Here is a 20,274-nt window from a genome sequence, read left to right as displayed (position 1 = left end):
GGATTTGCACGCCCATGCCCCGGTGCGGAAGTGCACTCATCTACCATCTCTGGCATAACACCGCTCGGGAACACTTCATCAGGGAAGAGTTCCTCTAAAGTAATTGGAGAATCCATTGCTGAACTTTCACCCACCGCAGCATTTGACCCATAAATCTTTTGCACCGCCTTCCCAGTGTCCATGCCCTTAAGCCCCTCTGCACGGTCCTTGCCGAAAATCTTTTTCCAGTCACTCAACATAGGCCACGACTTAGTCCTCATATACTTGGCATTGCTATCTTTCTACTACACAAAGTTAAACAAATGCACAAGTTAAAGAGATTACAACCAATTGAAACTTGAACATGGTAAGAGTGATTATGATAGTATTATTGCAGGTTGCATGACTCTACTAAAATTCGAACAGAAAATGCATAAGGCCTAAGACTTGTGTGTGTGTTTGGTCTCCCAGTGACTGTCTCAGTGATTTTGGAACAGACACAATATGCAAGCCAATTTGTTTTACCTGCACGACTTGTGCCCATTGTTCATCGTCGATATCTATCTTGTACTCACCATCCGCATTGAAACCAACTCCACTGCGGTCAAGGATCTGCATTAGCGAATAGCTTCTTCCAAGAAGTGATTTTCGATTTGATGTGAGGATGAACAACAATATCAGTTTTTGGAAATTCACGTTTCAGTGCTTCCAGTGCACGGGTTAGATATCCCGAACGGAAGCCATTATCCGACTTCCAGCCAGTGGCAGCCAACTCCTTCATAGCTGCCATGAGGATGGCCTCCTCGCGTTCTGTCCAACAACGTCTAGCGACGCCTGTAACTACTCCTTTGTGCGATACCAAATCAGAGCAACCTGCATAGAAAAGGTAGTTCTGTATAACGTCGATAGCTAAGACGAAGAGCAAGAGCGCATAGATGAAGGCATTACCCTCAGGTATAGGACTGCCGTCGGTTTCATTAAAGCTGTGCTGTTGAGAAGCCATTATGTTTGTCGTATGTCTGACACCACACAAACTAATCAAACCAAACAGTAATCCATCAGATTAATATGGCCGCATATTCACTAAAAGGATCACAATTACAAGAAATATAAACACAATGTTGGCCACAAACCAACTAACTAATGCTAGAAATTAACCTATTGCCCAAAGTAAGACGATCAGACAACAAAATTATACATAATTTCCACATTGCACGGCGACCACAAGTAGGTGGCTGGATCTTCTCATCGACGAAATACATACCTGGGATTACAGCTGGGATTGAACTTCAAATGAGCCGATTCACAGGAACACGCCCGTAGTCGCCAGTATAATTGGGAGAGTATGTAATTTGTTGGCGGGCAGTAGGGTTTCACGAAAAATGGGAGTTCAGCGCCAAAAGGGGGAAATGAGGGCAATCTGGGCAATTTGAATAATCAACGAGGACAAAATCAGGAATGCACATGTGTATCTATAGTTTCTAAAGGGCGTACCAAACAGAGTGTTTACGGTTAGGGAGATATGTGTCTGTACAAACAAACACGGAGCGAAGATTACTAACTCCACCACTAAACCTGCTATTGGAGGTTACAACCTCTTAACCCATGTTGGCCCAACATGGGTAACAAACGAGCCCTTGAAGTGTTGAGCTGAGCAGGATGAGATCCGGATGGATCCGAACCGTACCCGCCCCATTTCCCCACATCTCCTCTCCCCTACCAAACATTTTATTCTTTTGCCCTTCCTTTTTCTTCTCATGGCATCCTTCTTATCTGTCTCTCGGTCTATCCTTTTCCAACCCGTCTGTCTCATAAAACCCTCCTCTCTCAAACCTCGTTTCCCATTTTACCCTCGTCTCCCTCTCAAATCCCGTCCCTGTCCCCTCTGGTCTTCCTCCTTCTCCCTCTGCCTTCTCCGCACTCGCGCTCATTGCAAGCCGATCAACCGAACTCATCTCGCTCCATCGCCGCCCTCCGTCCGATCCTTCTGCGCCTCGCCTTTATCCGACGTCGCAGAAATGGCGGAGATCGAGACCAATCCTCTGCTCAAGGACTTCGACTTCCCTCCGTTCAATTTGATCGAGGCCGAACACGTCCGCCCTGGAATCCGTGCGCTGCTCAAGAAATCGGTGCGTGCTTTAGAATTTCTCGTATTGGTGTTTTTCTGTGTTGATTGAATTGAATTGTTACGCGTTGGAATGCCGAGTTAATTGGATTGGAGGAATTTGTAGGAATCTGATCTGGCGGAACTGGAGAGGACGGTGGAACCGACGTGGCCGAAGTTGGTGGAGCCGCTGGAGAGGTTAGTCGACCGTATGGCTGTGGTTTGGGGCGCTGTTTCGCATCTCAAGGCCGTCAAAGATAACGCCGATCTCCGTTCCGCCATAGAAGAAGTGCAGGTGCGTATACGTATATATGTATTGAGGGAGATAACGACATGAGTTGATAACATGATATGTATGTTGTTTTCTTTCTTTGGATTTTGTAGCCGGAAAAAGTGGCATTTGAGCTTAAGTTAGGTCAGAGCAAGCCTATATACAATGCCTTCAAAGCAATTAGAGAATCTCCTGATTGGGAGAAGCTCAGTGATGCTCACAAACGGATAGTTGAAGGTGCATTGAAACACCTGTCTTTACTATGATTTTTGGAGATATTTAGATTCAGACGAGATGTGATTTTGCTTAGTTCATTCTTTTATAATTAGGATGTTTATATTGGTGATGACCTTCTTGTTGAATGTTGATCAATTTCTGCAGCACAAATAAAGGAGGCTGTGTTGAATGGTGTTGCACTTGAAGATGATAAAAGGGTGGAGTTCAACAAGATTGAACAGGTATCCTCTTCAAAATATGTGATCGTGAATGAACTTGACTGAGTTTATTATGCTATTGTTTATCCTCATGGGATTCTAAGTGTTCATCGTTGCTTGTGTGCACATTGCTATGCATACGCTCCAGCATATCCATTTTTAAAGCAGAACCAATGTAACTATGACCATGAAATGTGGATGGAATGTGCGTATTTCTCATCAGTCATCCCTATTATTACTCTTAGTTTTACAAATATCTGTTGCATAGTATGCCAATATCTGAACATTTGGAAGTTTTTTCTGGTGACCTTTTTCTGTTAAAAATAATTACCTTTTCCTCTGTTGAATTGTTGCAGGAATTAGCTAAACTCTCACAAAAGTTTGGGGAGAATGTTTTGGATTCGACAAAGAAATTTGAAAAATTAATAACAGATAAGAAAGATATCGAAGGTTTGCCAGCTACTGCTCTCGGACTGGGTGCACAAACAGCAGTGACTAAGGTAATTACATTGGATGATTGATTTGGTTATACCTCTATCTTTTTATTTGATATGTTATCACTTATCAATTAGGCGGTCTTGCTTATTTTCATTTTTGCAATGTATACAGGGACATGAAAATGCCACCACAGAGAATGGGCCTTGGATAATTACGTTGGATGCTCCTAGTTTTATGGCTGTTATGCAGCATGCTAAGAATAGAACCTTACGTGAGGAGGTCTATCGTGCCTATATAAGTCGTGCTTCTAGTGGAGATCTGGATAACACAGCAATCATTGACCAGATTTTGAAGCTTAGATTGGAGAAGGCTAAGCTTCTTGGATATAATAACTACGCAGAGGTATGATTCTTATTTTCTATATAACTATCTGTAGAAATTCCTAATGAGGCGATCTTTATCAGGTAAGTATGGCCAGCAAGATGGCAACTGTTAATAAGGCAGAAGAACTCCTTGAAAAACTTCGATCTGCATCCTGGAATTCTGCAGTTCAAGGTAGTATGATTCTCAACACATCAATTTTGGAACGTAACGACATAGTATCTCTTTGACTTTAATGGGAGACTTTTATAGGAAGATTTTACATTGACGTTGTTGTTTGGCCTGGCAGATATGGAAGACCTCAAAGTTTTCTCAAAGAGTCAAGGTGCTCCAGAAGCTGACGACTTAAATCATTGGGATACTAGCTTTTGGAGTGAGAGACTTCGTGAATCGAAGTATGAAATAAATGAGGTGAGTTGGTGGATCTATCTATTGTCTCAAAAGACTAGTTTTTGAATTGTAGTCTGTAGAAAATGCAAAAGCATGCAGCGTCTTTGTCTGTTATGCAATGTTGTCAATCTCGGTATGGCGGCTTATGGCGGTCTACCCGAAAACAGCCACAGGGATATGGCGTATCGGTATGGCGGGATATGGCGGTCAATAATGAAATAAATAAAATAATACTTATATACATTATTATGTTTAATCCAAAAATTAGAAACTAATAAAAATATAACATCTAAAACTCTTAAAACAATTAATAAAGCATAACATGATGGTGGAAATATGATTTACTTTATATTTTTTAACTTAATTAATTATCTTTTTAATTTAAAATTGGGCCGGATATGGGTCAATTGGGTTGGCCTGCAAGGGTTAATTTGGCCGGTCTCTAGTTATTGGGCTGAATAGTCAAAAGATAAAAAAGACAAAATTGGATTAAAAATTCAAAATCAAAGATAAAAAATTGGATTTAAAAAGTCAAAATTAGAGATAAAAAAAGTCAAAATAAGAGGTAAATAGTCAAAATCAACGTCATGGCGCCCGTGCCGGCCGCCACGGAAAAATGTCATAAATCGGCGTGGCGATGGCGTTTCAATCGCCGAACGCTATGCAATAGCGCCATATCCCCGCTATATCCGCTATTTGACAACATTGCTTTTATGAAATACTCTGCTTGCTTTCATTCAGATACTCTTCCGCTATTTATCTGTTCCTTTGCGTTTCCTGCAAAGAGATGTTGCATGATTATTTATTCATATTTTTGTTTGCCAAGTAAGTTCTGCTTACTGCTTATGTTAGTAAAGGAACTCCTTACAGTAATGTATTCCTCAATGCTAGTTATCATTCTTTGATTGTTAATCTTATCTGAATAAATTTAGTCTGCTGTCGTAAAATTTTTTGATGAATATTTATTTTATGTTGGTACTTTGTTAGTCACTCTGTGTTTGCTCTGTGCTTTCGTAAATACTGTACTTGTGTAGAATTCGAATTTAGAAGCTGTAGTGACAGTTTCTTGTGCATCTTCTTTATGGCAGAACTTTGATTGCTTTTAGTATGATTCAATATGCTTCCTATCTACCTACTTACTTCTGCTGAATATACAATCTGATCACGTTTAGTGAATTCAACAGGAAGAGTTGAGACCTTACTTTTCTTTGCCAAAAGTTATGGATGGTCTTTTCAGTCTGGCAAACAAGTTGTTTGGGATCACTGTTGAGCCTGCAGACGGTTTAGCTCCAGTAAGATACTTTCTGTATCTATGTTTTAAGATTAGAGCCAGCTTATCTGATGATGCATGGGGTTGTCACTAACAGAATATATTTTTTCTGTAGGTTTGGATAAATGATGTTCGGTTTTATCGCGTCAATGCTTCTTCAGGTAACCCTATTGCATACTTCTATTTTGATCCGTATTCTCGCCCTTCTGAGAAACGAGGAGGAGCATGGATGGATGAAGTATTTAGCCGAAGTCGTGTCATGTCGCGAGATGGCTCCTCTCCTAGGTTGCCTGTTGCCCACATGGTGTGCAACCAAATGCCACCTGTAGGGGACAAGCCAAGCCTTATGACATTCCGTGAGGTATGCACATGTTTCTTGTACTACCTCTAGAAGATTTGTACGGATGGAGTATAATTTATTACAGTTTGTGATTGGACTATGTTACTCTGCTAGTGGCAGCTACTCCAATTATTGGACTAAGCATGAAGTATTAATGAAATTTAGTTAACACTTGCCTGTCCCAAATTTGTTATATATTTGCCCCCTCAAGTTACATATTAATATGCTATGGCATAATTCTTTCCCATTATTGACAAACATATGTGAAATGATTTTGGAGAAAAATTTGAAAGTCTGAACTCTGAAGTCCTGGTGCTATTCTTTGTTTTAACTACTCTTTATGTGATTGATTCTCACGGTACTTGTAGGTTGAGACCGTATTCCATGAATTTGGCCATGCACTTCAGCATATGCTGACAAAGCAAGATGAGGGTTTGGTTGCTGGTATAAGGAATGTAGAGTGGGATGCTGTAGAACTGCCTTCCCAATTCATGGAAAATTGGTGCTACCATAGGTAGGTATTTTCACCTGTTTATATATTTTAAATGTCCTATCTTTCCAATAACCAGGATCTGTTATACTTAACTATATACTTATAATGCCACCTCTCTTTGTCTGGTCAGGTTTTCCTGTTTGGTGCCACTTGTTCCTATTTTTGTAGACCTGACTAGTTCTTGTGAAATGTCTCAGAATTGCAAATTGAACCTAAAACAATATTTGGATCCAAACTGCAGATTATAAAGCTGCTATAGTGCTATTATGTTGATTCTTTCCCATCATTCAATGACATGCTCGTCAATGGAGTATAAGAAACTCTTTGATTCTTCTCCAGTCATCTTACTCATTGATAAGATTTAATGTGTTATTGTTTGCAGAGGTACCTTGATGAGTATCGGCAAGCATTATGAAACTGGTGAAAGCATTCCAGATGACATATACAAAAAGCTTCTTGCTGCTAGGACTTTCCGTGCTGGTTCTTTAAGTCTTAGACAAGTAGGTGCAGTGCTATCGAAATGATTGTTGATTTATTCAGCAGGGTTTCCATTTCTCACTTATAGAAAGTATGCTACTGCATGATTACCTTTGACTGCCATGGAGTACTTATATGCTCTCATGTATATTTCAGCTGCGATTTGCCACTCTTGATCTAGAGTTGCACACGAAGTATGTCCCAGGTGGTTCGGAGTCAATCTTCCATGTTGACAGAAGAGTTTCTGAAAAGACTCAAGTGCTTCCTCCACTTCCAGAGGATAAGTTCCTTTGCAGTTTCAGTCATATATTTGCTGGTGGATATGCCGCTGGATACTACAGCTACAAGGTAATTTTTTGGCCTCTCTACATTAATGCTTGGGTATGCACTTGGGTGCTCTTTAACCTTTCAAATGCTTTTCTGGTTCAATTCGTTACTACTTTTTGATCTACAGCATTAGGCATAAATTACCCTGAATATTTCCTTAGTAGAGAAACTCCATGCTTGAATTTGTACTTGCCTAATTTCCAATTTCTAGTTTTCTTGCTAACACCAACTGATGTCCATATCTTCATGCAGTGGGCTGAAGTTTTGTCAGCTGATGCCTTTTCTGCATTTGAAGATGCCGGATTGAATGATGATAAGGTATTTGATGTTCTATGGTTTTGGTGCACATATGCATATCATGGAATATAGTTAATGCAACTGTGTTTCTTACACCTTGTGACTTATCCCTTGTGACAGGCGGTGAAGGAAACAGGCAATAGGTTCCGAGAAACAGTTCTTGCTCTCGGAGGCGGAAAAGCTCCTCTAGAGGTTAGAAATGATTATACTGTGTCTATCTTACTCTTTTAAGTCAATATATCATACAACAAAAGGTTTTTACATGATCTCTAATTTGCCAAAATATTTGGTCAGGTTTTTGTGGAGTTCCGTGGGCGCGAACCCTCTCCCGAAGCCTTACTAAGGCACAATGGTCTGTTGCAAGTTGCTTGAGTTAGCTTGTAGCCAAATTTTAGTACATCCAATAAGGGCTTTATTTTTTATAGACACAGAAGTACAATGGCATTAGTTTTTTATAGACACAGTAACTATGCCCTGTTTCTCTCAAAAGGCAATTGACTGTTTATATGCCAACATTGCATTTCTTTATACTAAGATGCATAATTTGCCTTTTTGGTGTATTATTTCTTTTATTTCAAAAGGAGGCAACTCTCACCTCAAGACAGTACAAGCTTTACACAAATGGCAGGGATGAAAAATGAGTTTGAAAAAATATGAAATTTGAGATCACCCTTACAAATACACTTAACAGTTAACACCGAATTGTAAATATGGTGGCAATACAAAAATAAGCATTAAACATCAAAGTGTATGATCAACATAAGCAAAAAAAAAAAGTTTCCTGAATGGGAGCTTTTTTTGTATTCTATGAACGGGAAATATGCCAATGCTAATTACGTATTTAAAGAGACGACAGAGGCTTATACGCCATTACAATTTTGAATGAAATGGAATGATGGCTTCATTAAGAATACAGATGCTCAATTGAGTGAAAATTTTCGTTTTCTGGATGATTTGTGGCCTAAACTAGGTGTCCTTGTATGCATCTTGGAGGAAGGCATTTGGTTTGCTTATCCATCATCCTGTCACAGTATTTACACAATACTAGTAATGAAGCAATGGTAGAAACCAAATAGTCTAGCACTACTCATGTTTTCTAAATCTTTATCCAATCGTAAGATGACTGATTTTGTAAGTAACAGCCTCAACGAGCTGATTATCTTGGCTGTGGAGGAGGTGGCTGCATAAGAATAGGGGATGGCTCTGTCGGAACTGAAGTTGGTGGTATGACGATAGGCCTCTCTATTGAGTAGCGATTGGACCCACCAAAACTTTCAATAGATTTCATGTATTCTGATGCATTGTTCTCTATGATGAAAGCATCCTCTAGCTCACGAACAATGTCTGCCATGCAGGGGCGATAAGCCGAGTAAGGTTCAATACACGCCAAAGCTACCTCTACAACTCTCCACATTGCTTCAGCATGGTATCCTCCTTTAATGCTAGGATCCACTATCTCTTCCACTTTTGAGTTCTTTATATGAGGCTTTGCCTATATGCAATTCAAAAAGCAAAGAAATAAGAAACAAGTGAATATAAATAGTTTTATAGTTGAATCATAATTTAATCTCTTTCATGTGTAAAACCTTACCCATTCCACCAAGCTCCACTCACTTCTTGGCCTGTTTATATTGAGAGGCTCTCGGCCGCTTACAATTTCCAGTAAAACGACCCCAAAGCTAAAGACATCGCTTTTTGCTGATAGATGCTGTGTTGAGTAGTACCTGAGAAAGCACAGTTTTGTTAGGAGATAGAAAATGGCAGCAATTCTTGATACTGCATATTTGTGAATCTGTGTGATAGCATACTTACTCTGGGTCAAGGTATCCTGCAGTGCCCCTTACTTCAAGAGAAGTACCGCTATCCCCTTCTTGAGGTGCGTATTTCGAGAATCCAAAGTCTGAAACTTTTGCACTCATGCTATGATCCAGAAGTATATTACTCGATTTCACATCTCTGTGTATTACACAACGCTCGGAGAAGGTGTGCAGATATGTTAAGCCTGGAAAATATGAAAAGTTTCACAGTTGGTTTTAAAATGTGATTAGTAAAAACATAATTTTTTCTGGAGCTGTTTGCTGCTTGCCTCTTGCAGCACCTAAAGCAATGGAAAGTCTTGTTGGCCAGTCAAGGATTTTACGCTTTGCTGCTGCGCCTGTTTGTGAATGAGAATAGATGAATAAAATCCGAAGAGAATCTAACTTCGATCGATATCCATGTAAACGAGATTTACCATATAGGCGGTCTTGTAGAGAACCATTGGACATGAAAGGATAGACAAGAATTTGCTGGTCATTCTCACAGCAATATCCGATCAATGGCACCAAGTTCTCGTGCCTAATTGCTGAGAGCAGGTTTAGCTGCATAATTTAACGATACAGATTCTGTTAGGCTGGCGCGGACATCACAGAAGAAGTAATGTCATCATCCATATGGTGTATATAAATGATAGAAGCTTACTTCATTATCGAACTCACGAGTCCCCTGTGTTGAGGTGGCTGATCGGACCTTCACTGCAACTTCTTGACCATCGGCTAGAGTGCCACGATAGACTGATCCAAATCCACCTTCTCCTATCAATGTTTTGTAGTTTTGTATGGAAGCTTCTATGCACTTCAGTGTGAAACTTTGTATAGAAATTAATTTTGCAGCCACGGATTCTGTGCTCGATATTGCATAGATCGCATCTGCACTTTAAAGCAATGCTGTTGTAGCTTCATGAAATAAAATTTTCCATCACAAAACACATTGAGATTTTCTGCGTACTTACTTTTCGACGTCAGTTGCCTCTTATCATCATATCTGTGCAGAGTTCCTCTTTTCTTTTTGTAAGTACAGAACTGGCATGTCCCAGCTATGGCTATGGCTATAACTAGCAGAGATCCAGCTGCAATTGTGCCAATGAGAATCCGAGCCGAATTGGAGGATGCTTGAGCATGACATACCCCATTGCTACATATATGAATGTATATGGCTACGTATAAGGAGTCAATTCTCTCTCAAAGGTACATATCCAAAACGGATGAAGATAACGACAGTCTTGCACCGTAAATATGCTATGGATTCCTGAAAGGATAAACATCTTACTCTGTACTGAGATTTGGCTTGCTTAAGTCTGTAGGAAGACTTCCTGTGAGGTGAGAATTGCAGCCGAAATATCTATTGAAGAACAAATAGATTCGAGTTTAGATAAACGATAATGCACTGACAAAACCAATTTAACCAGCACCTAGTAGTTAGTCAAGAATATAATGTGTGAACTTACAGTTTCTCCAAATGTTTCATTTTAGAAATAGTGAATGTGATGTTTCCTGTGAGTTCATTGTGGCTCACATCCCTACAAAATAACCGAAAAACTCATAGATGACTGTCTTAAATTATCTGCTACAAAATAAAATAATCTAACATTCTAAGTTGAGTTGAATTATTACAGTGAAATCAGCATGGAAGAAGCTGGAAACTGAGGAACAGTGCCTATGAACCCGTTATTGCTCAAGTTCCTGCGTTTTACCATTGATCGTCACAACTAACAAGTGCATAAATCAACAAAAGAAACTAAAAAGAAGAGTACTGAGTCGTACAATTCTTTCAGGTATTTCAGGTCGGTGATGCTGGAAGGGAGTGGCCCGGTGAGTTTGCTGGAGGATAAGTCCCTGTGACAGCAAAAAAGTGAAGAATCATCGTTGGAACAACGAGTTTGCAGGTGTAACACATTGAGAAAGGAGTATGTGTTATGGAGAAGCATCTCACATTCGACTGATAATTGAGGTACCGTTGGGAGCATCACAAGACAAACCATGCCATGGAAGAGGGAGACAAGGGTCTCCGGACCATGTCTTCAGAACTTCACTATCTTGGTTCTGGGAAAGCAACTCGCTCTTCACTTTCGTTATCACTGCCACTAAATAGATATATGAGAATCTTAGCCATCTGTCAAATCTCTTCCATGAAAATATTAGGTAACTTAAGTGCTTAGTTACCTTCCTCCGCATTCGTTTCTGCATTCCTCGGGTAAACTAGCCAAATATCATAAGCATTACAGATGGGTCCCAGCTGAGAATTCGAGGCTTTAACCAAGGTCAAATTAAGAACTCCATTTGTTGTGAAGTTGAGAGCTACTTTCAAGAAGGGTTCACCGCTAGCCCATATATCAACCGTATGCACATTCTTATCATTGATGAACACATTGAATACCCTTTCCCCGACTCGAACAGATTCATTCAGCTCAAGAAAGTAGAGATAAATGACGTAGTTTCTTGATCCTTCATCGAGGGTATCATACTGAAACTCCAACCTTTCCTGATGAGTCACAGCTGTCTTTAATACTTGAAGTGGAGGCATTAAATTGTCTGGATCAGTGATACTGGCATTGGTGGTGGGAGGCAGCATGTATCTAGCTGCTGAATCAGGGTATACGCCTGATCTCCAAATTCGATCATACGAGTCGTGTGGATACCTGAGATCTCAAAATGGAGTGAAGTAGAAGATTAATTGTTCAGTCAAATTCTTGTTATCTGTGGTTTGATCTAAATTTATATAATAGATGTTGTTATGTTAATTAGAGTCCTATTTATATGTTCACTAATAAGTAATAGTACTAATAGACTAGAGTCTTAAGTCACAACTTCAGTAACAAACCATGCTAAATCAGTTCATCATTGCAACAACCTTCAATTAGGAGGCATACCTGATATCAGCCACTGTGTTTCCTACATCTACCCGATCCACAAGTTTGAGCACGCTGGAGGTGTATCTCGTTAGGTATACAGGATTCGAAGGTCGAAGTTCCAGCTTTGAAAGGTATGCTTCCCCTTTTCCCTTCACTAGGCAGAAGTTAGTGTAGTTACTCATGGCACTAAATAATCCCTCAACTCGTTTCGATGAAGAATTGACCCTCTCTATTTCCGTTTCACCAACTGATACGCTGAAAAAGTTGCCAGAAGGCGATGATTCCTGCGGATTGCTGAGAGGAAATGTTCCTCTAATCAAATAGGAAGATCCATTCCTTGTTGGCAAGTTGTAACACCATTTGCTGTTATATCCCGACTCAAAATATCTTGCTTCGTTAGTCTCTTGATTGACATCCCCAGTCCAAACCGTGTTTTGGCAACTTTTGTTATCAGGATACCAAGTTTCATCTGATATGTAGCGAATAGTGGTATTCGGATCCGTGAAGGCAGTATCAGCGCAACACTGAATGCTAAGCGAGCCTGCTGAAGATCATCTCCGAAATGTGAAATATTGACAGTATAAACACTAGTACTAGAAACTAATGTTGGATCCTGTTTTAAATTGCCTAGTTTCCATAGCCATAGGTTTAAAACAGCTGAAGTTATACAATAAAATGTTGCATTCAACTTTCTCTATATATTCTATTGTTATGAAGGCATAAAATTGATTAATGTGTACAAGATCTATAACAGAAAAGACACAACATAACTACTCACGTAAAAAAGAACACCAACACACTCACCTTCTTGTGCATAACTTGAATTTACCAACAGGAATATGAGAAAGATGCAACATGTGATTAGTCTCGTATTCGCGATATCCAACTCCTCCATCATCCTGAAATCGTCACAGAAAGTCGCCCCATCGGGGGGTGGTTTGATGGTCTCAAACTTTATAGTTCTGCTTGCTTTGATCAGGAAAACAACATGGTAACTCAGCCTATCTTGTTTCCTGGATTGAATTTCTCAGGGAAGACAAAAAACAAGAATTACATGAAATTGAAGAAAGCTCTGATGATATTCCAGTTTGACTATAGTGGTTGGTGCATAAGCATTGACAACAAGTTAGAGATATATTAATCTAATTGCATAAACTATAAGTTTAATGACCATCAAATTTAACTAATACTCTTGATGATTATTATGATTTGTTTGTTTTTAGAGTAGTTGATATTTCTTTATTGTTGTGGAAATTTAAATTTGTTATGGGGCTGAGCCACCATTTACTTATAATTCATCTTTGTCCCTCCCTTTGTCAGTTACCTTGGAATGATTGATCATGGAAATGGGATTAGTTTTTAAATAATTGTTAATGAATATGATTTATAAGCAACCATATGGTGACAAATAGGTCACTCTATAATTTCTCTATCATCTGATGACAATTAGGCCATCTGCAACGCTGTCTCTTATCCGTTCATTAACTGTCCATTAAATTACTATTCATGGGTCACACTGTACTTTTTTACTCCATCTCTTAACTAAAGGACGGAACCTGCAACCCTCCATCTCTTATACGTCCCTTAACCGTCTCTTAAATTACTATTCATTCAATTTCATTTTATATTTTTATTTCCAACTAAATTCAATTAATAAAAACGCACTTCATTAAATAAAATAAAATTACAACACAAAATAAAAATACAACTTAAAATTTAAAAAAATAAAAAAACACATAATTAAAATCCTAAAAAAATAAAAATTACATAATTTCAAATACAATTTTATAGAAAATAAAAAAACCTACGCCGTCGGCGAATCATCCCCCGAAGGCGGTGGAGGTGCACTGAAGCCACCTGGAGGCGGAATACCAAGTTGTCTTGCCATAAACTCAATTCCGGCAAGATATGCTTGGTATTGGGGAGGCGTCATGCGGGAAGTGTCCGCCATTGTGGCGGTCATGTACATGGACATTAGGGAGTTCGAGGGTGCCCCCGAGCCCGCCCGTCTGGCTTGATTCGACTCGGCCCCTCTTCCCTCTAGCCGCCTTCGCCGCATTTCTCCCTTGCGGCCGACGGCGCCCACGGGAGGACCCCCGGCATCGTCTGTCGTGCCCTCAACCTCCTGCGAGGCAAACTCTTGTGCGGCGCTGCCCGAACCGCCCTTACTAGACGAGTATTGGCCACCTGCCGTGTGCTTCGTGCGCTTCGAGGTCGAGCCCGAGCTGGACCGGACACCGCCTACCCACCTTTCCTCGTATTTGACGACCTCCCAAACATCGACATGTTTGAATTGTTTCCGGTGTCGTCGAAGTAGACTCGCAAAGTCGACCTCAGAATGTCGGCTCCCGTTGCTCCGCTTTGGTAATGAGCCGCTTCACTCTTGTAGATGGCGCATAATTTTTTGACCTCTCTGTCGACTCGGTCAAAGTGAGCGCGGAGCATCTTATATGTGCGGCGGCGGGACCCCTTCAGCTTAATCTCGTGGTAGGCCTCAGTGACATTTTCCCAGAAGCACTTCCGAGATTGTTGATTCCCGACGATGGGATCGTACGAGACGCTGATCCAGGCGTTGTACACCGCCAGTGTTTCTTTGGGGCTGTACGGATGCCGGCCTAGATCCTCCTCCTTGTCCGACTCCGCCTTGGAGCTTCCACCGCCTCGGCCTTCTTCCGGAGTGGGTTCAACGGAATAATCCTCCCGAATCTGGGATAATCCCTGCGAATACCTCAGGGCGGAGGGACGGGCATATGCATCCATATCAAAATGGGGTGGTTGGTACCCCCCGGCGTCGACGAACTCTGGGTGCCCGGCGTCGACGAACCGGAACCACCACCCAAGACATTGTACATGCCCTCAGTCGCCGAACGCGTTGATGTCGAATCCGCCGGAGCCGCCACCGCCAGAATTTCCGTCGCCGGACATTTTGTGATGAGAGGTTAGATGAAAATTGGAGAGGAAATGAAGATGATTTGGGAAGAATAGATGTGTATTTGTGTGTGAAATGAAGATGAATTAGGAGTATTTATAGAGTAAAAAATAAAAAAATTAATAATAAAAAAAGAAAAAACGGTAATATTACCGTTTTTCATTTTTAATTTTTTTTTAAATTCTAATTTTTTTAAAAAAAATGATTTATTGCGTCAGCGTGACGATGCCCACTCGCGGGCCGGCGAGTGGGCGTCACGCATGGCGCCGGAGCGCGCCACGTCGCGCTGGCGCGTGGCGAGACGTCTCGCCATCCGTCTCGACGGGCTGGGGACGAGACGGGGCGCTGCAACGCGTTACGCTACCGTCTCGTCCCTGCGTGACGGATTACGGGCCACCCGCGTGACACTTTGCGGGTGGCCTTTGCGGGTGGCCTTAGGCCACTCTATAGTTTCTCTATGATGAGGTTTGGTATAGTTGTTTAAATTAGTCTAGTTAAATTTTGATGAGCAGAAGAAAATATAAAATTTAGATGAGCAAGCAAGACAATTAGTGATGACTGGAGAAACAATGAAATGAGGTACACAAAGTTGTAAAATTTGGGAGGATTAATGTTACAGACTGGATAGATGTAGATATTCCGACATTTAGTGTGTTTACTGGGTCAATTCGGTTTGATCCCTAATTTTGCTAATTAAAGTCCATTTACACTAATTTAATTTCTTAATCTAATCTAACAATATTTTATACTATCTTTATGACCTGTTCATAATTTGGAAATTGTTGTGAAGCACACAGGCACAACAAATGCTGCACCTTTTGTACTTGAAATGAATCTTTGGATAGCAATTTGACTTAAGTACATATTTCCAATTTTGTATTGAAACTTGCTAAGTATTTTTTATAAGTTTGTGAGATTCGTTCTGAATTTAAGACATTTGGCGGTAAAAATTTGACTTTTTTTTATTTAGAAAAGGTGAAGATCAGTCTAGAGTTGATTAAGTTGGAGAAATTATTATAATTAAGATTTACAATTATTGAAGACTAATAAACCAAACAAACGTCGTCGTTTAAAAAGGGGGAAATTCCCGCGATGAGAGACGAGTAGTGCGACGTCGTTTTGGTCGGCGTTTCTTATCTCCAAATTCATTTCCTTCCTTGTCGACAACTCAAACAGACCGCTACCATGGCTTGTAAACTCTCTCTCTTCATCTCCACTCTCTCTCTAATCCATCCAGAAATATCTCCACATTCTGCAAAATTACCACTTCAATTGACAACTTCTCAAATTTTCCAAAGCTTTACTACAGCTGCGAAATCCAGAAGAACCGTAGGTATGCTGTATTCTGTAATTTTTTCACTCGCTCATTGTTCCCAGATTGTAGTACAGAAATTTGAGTGATTCTCTTTAATTCAGTTGAATGGAAGATTTGTGCTGCCGCAGCTGGAATGGAGGTTGAGGTTGAAGCTGACGTTGAAGTTGAAGTTGCAGAGGGGTACACGATAACCCAATTTATTGATAAGATGATCGACCTATTCTTGAACGAGAAACCTAAGTCTAGAGATTGGAAGAAATACTTGATTTTCAGAGATGAGTGGAGCAAGTATCGGCAGAAATTTTATAATCGGTGTAAAACCCGCGCCGATTCTGAAAAAGATTCAATTATAAAGCAAAAATTGATAGACTTGTCGAGAAGAGTTAGAAAGGTACTTTCTCTTGTGTATTTTGTAAAAATCACTATGCTTGATTTCAGTCAACTAATTGTGCTTATTCCAGAAATTGGTTTGATCTCTGTGATTATGGTAAAAATAGCTTAAAATTCAGTGAATATTTATGTAGAAAACGCACGGCATAACTGCTTATGTGATTTTCTACAAATCAGCTACTTATTGTCTTACGAAATGTTTGGAGGATTAGAATGTGTATTGTTAGATGAAAGTTTCCTTGTAGCTACATATCAATCACACATGTACTTGGCAGATTGATGATGAAATGGAAAAGCATACTGCACTGCTTAAAGAGATACAAGAAAGTCCCATGGATATCAATGCTATTGTAGCAAAGAGACGTGGGGATTTTACAGACAGTTTCTTTCGCCATCTCACGTTGGTCTCAGAAACCTATGACAGCTTGGATGACCGAGATGGTAATGCTTTTAAATAGCTTATCCAGTCAAACGGATATGTTTTTAAGCGAGCCTTATTTTATATGACTTGGTTGAAGTGTCTAGCCTGCGGAATAGTATATTCTAGTGAATGTTGTTCATAGAAGTGCTTCATTTGTTTGCATGTTCGAACTTGGGATAGTAACTACGTAATAGGGCTTATGCAATTACTTTTGCCTCTCAGTATGCCAATCGTGAAATACATATTGCTAGTCTGCTTATGTACTTTTAGTTCTATACATGCTTGACTTCTGTTGTACCCTAAGAATTTTTAAAATTTGTAGTCTGAGTCCTTGTGTACGCATGCATATTTATATATAATCAGTTATTGAAATTACCAGTAAAAATTATGCAATAGAGACTCACATTATCATCTAATTTGGATTTCATGACCCAGGTTATATTTTCCAGTGTAAATTCAGACATCGCATTGTCATTTTTGTTTTTCCTTATATATTATATAATATTGAAAATATTTATTATGATTATCATATCCGATTGTCAAAGTTCTTGAATAAGGGTCTGATTGTAATCTTATAATTGAGCAGCGGTTGCAAGGCTGGGGACTCGATGCTTATCAGCAGTCAGCGCTTTCGATAATACTCTGGAGATTGTGGGTACATTAGACATTGCACAGGCTAAGTTTGATGACATCTTAAATTCCCCTTCAATAGATGCAGCATGTGAGAAAATAAAAAGCCTATCCAAGGCAAAAGAGCTCGACTCTTCGTTAATTCTATTGATAAATGGTGCTTGGTCAGCAGCAAAGGAGTCAGCAACTATGAAAAATGAGGTGTGAATCAGCTTTCCATATTCAAAAATCTTATAATACCTGAGATGTCAATTTAATTTGAAAAGCAAAACACGGTATAATTTGCTTTCCATTTATCATTCTCCAGATATATGCTGTGACTCCTCTTTTATTACTCTACCTATATTATTCCCATCCTTGATTTAAGGTCTTAGACTCTTAATGGGTTGGACATTTCAATAAGCTGATTGGTTATTCTTCTAATGGTTTGCAACAATTACATAGTCTACCGCAAACATGCATCAGATTTATAACATATTTTCTTATGATACTTAGACGAAGTTTATATCCAGTTGGCTTGCATTTCTCAATTGGTTTTGAGATAAGTTGCTATTTGGTTTTTTGTTTGCTCCACAAAATGGACTAAATCAATTTCACATGGCTAAAGTAGCAACAGCATAAGTATTAAGCCACACCGCCACATAGTCACTGTGTTTAGGTGAACTTTGATATTTCAAATGCCATTATTCTTTCTGAAGTAGACACCACTCTAGAAATGATCAGCCTGGTCTCAATGCCAAAACCTCCATATGTTTTTGAAAAGCATCCTAATTCTCATTCTTCTTGAACCAAATCATTGTGTTTGTTTCTTGCCTAAATATTACTTCTCATGCAACATCACCATTCCATTTTCCAAGAATTTGGTTTACATTTTCATGTTATAATAAGCCAAATTTTGTAGGTGAAAGATATAATGTATCGTATATACAAGGCAACACAGAGCAGTTTGAGGAGTATTGTGCCCCAGGAAATTAAACTACTGAAGTATTTGCTGAACATCACAGATCCTGAAGAGCGATTTTCAGCATTGGCCACCGCTTTCTCGCCTGGCGACGAACATGATATCAAACAACCAAATGCTATATACACGTAGTGAAAAATGTGTTTTTTTCCCTAACTGTTTAGTCAGGTAAATGATTCAGAATCTCTTTCTGATGTAACTGCATCTTCATCTGACGTTTCAGAACTCCAAAGGAGCTACACAAGTGGATTAAGATAATGCTCGATGCGTACCATCTCAATATGGAAGAGACTGAAATCAGGGAAGCCAAGAAAATGGACCAACCTATTGTTATCCAGAGACTTTTCATCCTTAAAGAAACTATTGAAGAGGAGTACTTGGAGCAAAATGTCAAACCAGAGACGGACACAAATTCAGAAGACAACTGATGTAAACTTTCCATCAAAGGGTGCTCTGCTAAATCTGTGGGAGCTAGTAACCTATAAGTTCACTTTGAAGGTTTGTACTTGTTTCCTTGTTTGGGTGAAATTAACTGATGCATCCTTCATAAGATCGACGTAGGCTATTTACCTCAGCACACGTGTATCACTAGTTGCTCTTTTATGCAAGCATCCTATGTATGTAATCATGATTTCCTTTTAGCCAAAAATATGGCGTATGGTTGCCTTTTTACATACTTTTTCGGTTGTGGTATTTGCGTGATTCCACCAGTTGTTTAGTTCGTCAAGATATTGAGATGGTGATCGAGATCGCGTTTTGGAGGGGGTAATGCCTTCTTCTTAGGCTTTTATGTGAGCAAAAACAGAATATCATGCAGTTTGTGTGCAGCAGCTGATGTTTTCTACTGAAATTAGGCCCAAACTGCAACTTCATGTGAAATTTCTGTGTCCTTTTCTTTTTCCTTTTTCTGAATTGCTAAACCTATGCAAAGAATCATGGGGGCAGGTGATTGATTTTAATTTTTTCTATAGTTAGCTCAACCAATAATTTAATACCTGCATTATTACCACTTTATAATTTACAGTCTATGAGGATGGCGTGTAAGTTATCAATTTTCTTTTTTATATTTTATGAAAAAGACAAATGTAATTTATGTTTTGTTATTTAAAGTGGGTCATATATCGACGTGGACCTTCTTGTACTGCCTAAACTACACATTGTGACACATTCTATTCATCACTTGAAAGTTTCCCAATTATGTCCTTCTCTATTTACCATTTTATGGGAAAATCCTCTAGTTTTGATGAAAACTGTATTTATCGTGTAGGTGTAATAGTTAGATAATTTTATTTTTCATTTTTTTGTTTAATGGAATACAGATTATTGAACGTGTAAATAATGGATATAACAGGGTGGGATTGTAATATACTGTGACCCCACTTCATCTTTATCTTTTTGGTCTTTCAACTGCCAAGCCATGCAAAGAAAATTATGGTATATTCTCGATTTATTGCAATATATTATGTCAACCATAATTAAGATAGTGATTTACAGACACGATATCTCTCATAATTTTCTATTAATTTTATTAATTAGTATAAAATTTATACTAACATTTAATGTTCAAATTTTCCTGCCCTTTATCTATTGGGATTATGATTTTTTTTAGAAAATTAAATATATTCTATTTCATCAATACAACAAATCATATACTCCGTATATCCTTAAACAATTTTCACAGTATCTCAATTGAAAAAGTAATCATATGCCAAATCATGTTAGGATTATTATATACTAGTACAGAGTACTATGTATAGT

General features: G+C 39.2%; 3 protein-coding genes across 4 annotated transcripts; 2 read left to right on the top strand and 1 right to left on the bottom strand.

Moving 5' to 3' along the window:
• The first annotated feature begins 1,721 nt into the window (after positions 1 to 1,721).
• On the top strand, positions 1,722 to 7,764 carry LOC121775499 (probable cytosolic oligopeptidase A). Its single transcript, XM_042172576.1, has 16 exons — positions 1,722 to 2,108; positions 2,211 to 2,378; positions 2,468 to 2,591; positions 2,736 to 2,812; positions 3,145 to 3,288; positions 3,398 to 3,628; positions 3,691 to 3,781; positions 3,897 to 4,018; positions 5,182 to 5,289; positions 5,383 to 5,628; positions 5,976 to 6,121; positions 6,483 to 6,600; positions 6,734 to 6,925; positions 7,157 to 7,222; positions 7,322 to 7,393; positions 7,496 to 7,764. Exons 1-16 carry the CDS (start codon positions 1,737 to 1,739, stop codon positions 7,571 to 7,573), a joined length of 2,355 nt encoding a protein of 784 aa, XP_042028510.1. The 5' UTR covers positions 1,722 to 1,736; the 3' UTR covers positions 7,574 to 7,764.
• A 424-nt stretch (positions 7,765 to 8,188) lies between these two features.
• Positions 8,189 to 12,994, bottom strand: LOC121773517 (nodulation receptor kinase-like). 2 transcript variants are annotated; one of them, XM_042170396.1, is made up of 15 exons: positions 12,675 to 12,994; positions 11,889 to 12,414; positions 11,182 to 11,657; positions 10,952 to 11,102; positions 10,783 to 10,854; positions 10,633 to 10,701; positions 10,467 to 10,538; positions 10,289 to 10,360; positions 9,972 to 10,153; positions 9,662 to 9,888; positions 9,435 to 9,561; positions 9,288 to 9,356; positions 9,014 to 9,203; positions 8,793 to 8,925; positions 8,189 to 8,693 (listed from the first exon to the last, which is right to left on the bottom strand). In XM_042170396.1, the coding sequence occupies exons 1-15, from the start codon at positions 12,766 to 12,768 to the stop codon at positions 8,358 to 8,360; spliced, it is 2,796 nt and encodes a 931-aa protein (XP_042026330.1). In that variant the 5' UTR covers positions 12,769 to 12,994; the 3' UTR covers positions 8,189 to 8,357. The 2 variants fall into 2 exon arrangements, with proteins under 2 accessions (XP_042026330.1, XP_042026331.1); XM_042170397.1 differs by having other exon boundaries at positions 11,889 to 12,411.
• Positions 12,995 to 15,941: 2,947 nt separating this feature from the next.
• Positions 15,942 to 19,192, top strand: LOC121775152 (uncharacterized protein At4g37920-like). The gene is made up of 6 exons (XM_042172154.1): positions 15,942 to 16,132; positions 16,216 to 16,505; positions 16,780 to 16,945; positions 17,512 to 17,756; positions 18,457 to 18,644; positions 18,740 to 19,192. Exons 1-6 carry the CDS (start codon positions 15,985 to 15,987, stop codon positions 18,942 to 18,944), a joined length of 1,242 nt encoding a protein of 413 aa, XP_042028088.1. The 5' UTR covers positions 15,942 to 15,984; the 3' UTR covers positions 18,945 to 19,192.
• The last annotated feature ends 1,082 nt before the right edge of the window (positions 19,193 to 20,274 follow it).

The sequence above is a fragment of the Salvia splendens genome, chromosome 17, assembly GCF_004379255.2.
Source record: "Salvia splendens isolate huo1 chromosome 17, SspV2, whole genome shotgun sequence".
NCBI lineage: Eukaryota > Viridiplantae > Streptophyta > Magnoliopsida > Lamiales > Lamiaceae > Salvia > Salvia splendens.
This window is presented reverse-complemented; position numbering and strand designations above follow the sequence as displayed.

What these genes read in the sequence shown, in the direction of transcription:
- LOC121775499 (XM_042172576.1), top strand. Translation starts at nt 1,737, where the DNA reads ATGGCATCCTTCTTATCTGTCTCTCGGTCTATCCTTTTCCAACCCGTC. An exon ending in CTGCAGACGGTTTAGCTCCA is followed by an intron (nt 5,290 to 5,382) that starts GTAAGATACTTT and finishes TTTTTTCTGTAG; the next exon opens with GTTTGGATAAATGATGTTCG. An exon ending in CCGGATTGAATGATGATAAG is followed by an intron (nt 7,223 to 7,321) that starts GTATTTGATGTT and finishes CCCTTGTGACAG; the next exon opens with GCGGTGAAGGAAACAGGCAA.
- LOC121773517 (XM_042170396.1), bottom strand. Translation starts at nt 12,768, where the DNA reads ATGATGGAGGAGTTGGATATCGCGAATACGAGACTAATCACATGTTGC. An exon ending in AACACAGTGGCTGATATCAG is followed by an intron (nt 11,658 to 11,888) that starts GTATGCCTCCTA and finishes TTGAGATCTCAG; the next exon opens with GTATCCACACGACTCGTATG. An exon ending in AAGCCAAATCTCAGTACAGA is followed by an intron (nt 10,154 to 10,288) that starts GTAAGATGTTTA and finishes TCATATATGTAG; the next exon opens with CAATGGGGTATGTCATGCTC.
- LOC121775152 (XM_042172154.1), top strand. Translation starts at nt 15,985, where the DNA reads ATGGCTTGTAAACTCTCTCTCTTCATCTCCACTCTCTCTCTAATCCAT. An exon ending in CAGCTTGGATGACCGAGATG is followed by an intron (nt 16,946 to 17,511) that starts GTAATGCTTTTA and finishes ATAATTGAGCAG; the next exon opens with CGGTTGCAAGGCTGGGGACT. An exon ending in CAGCAACTATGAAAAATGAG is followed by an intron (nt 17,757 to 18,456) that starts GTGTGAATCAGC and finishes CAAATTTTGTAG; the next exon opens with GTGAAAGATATAATGTATCG.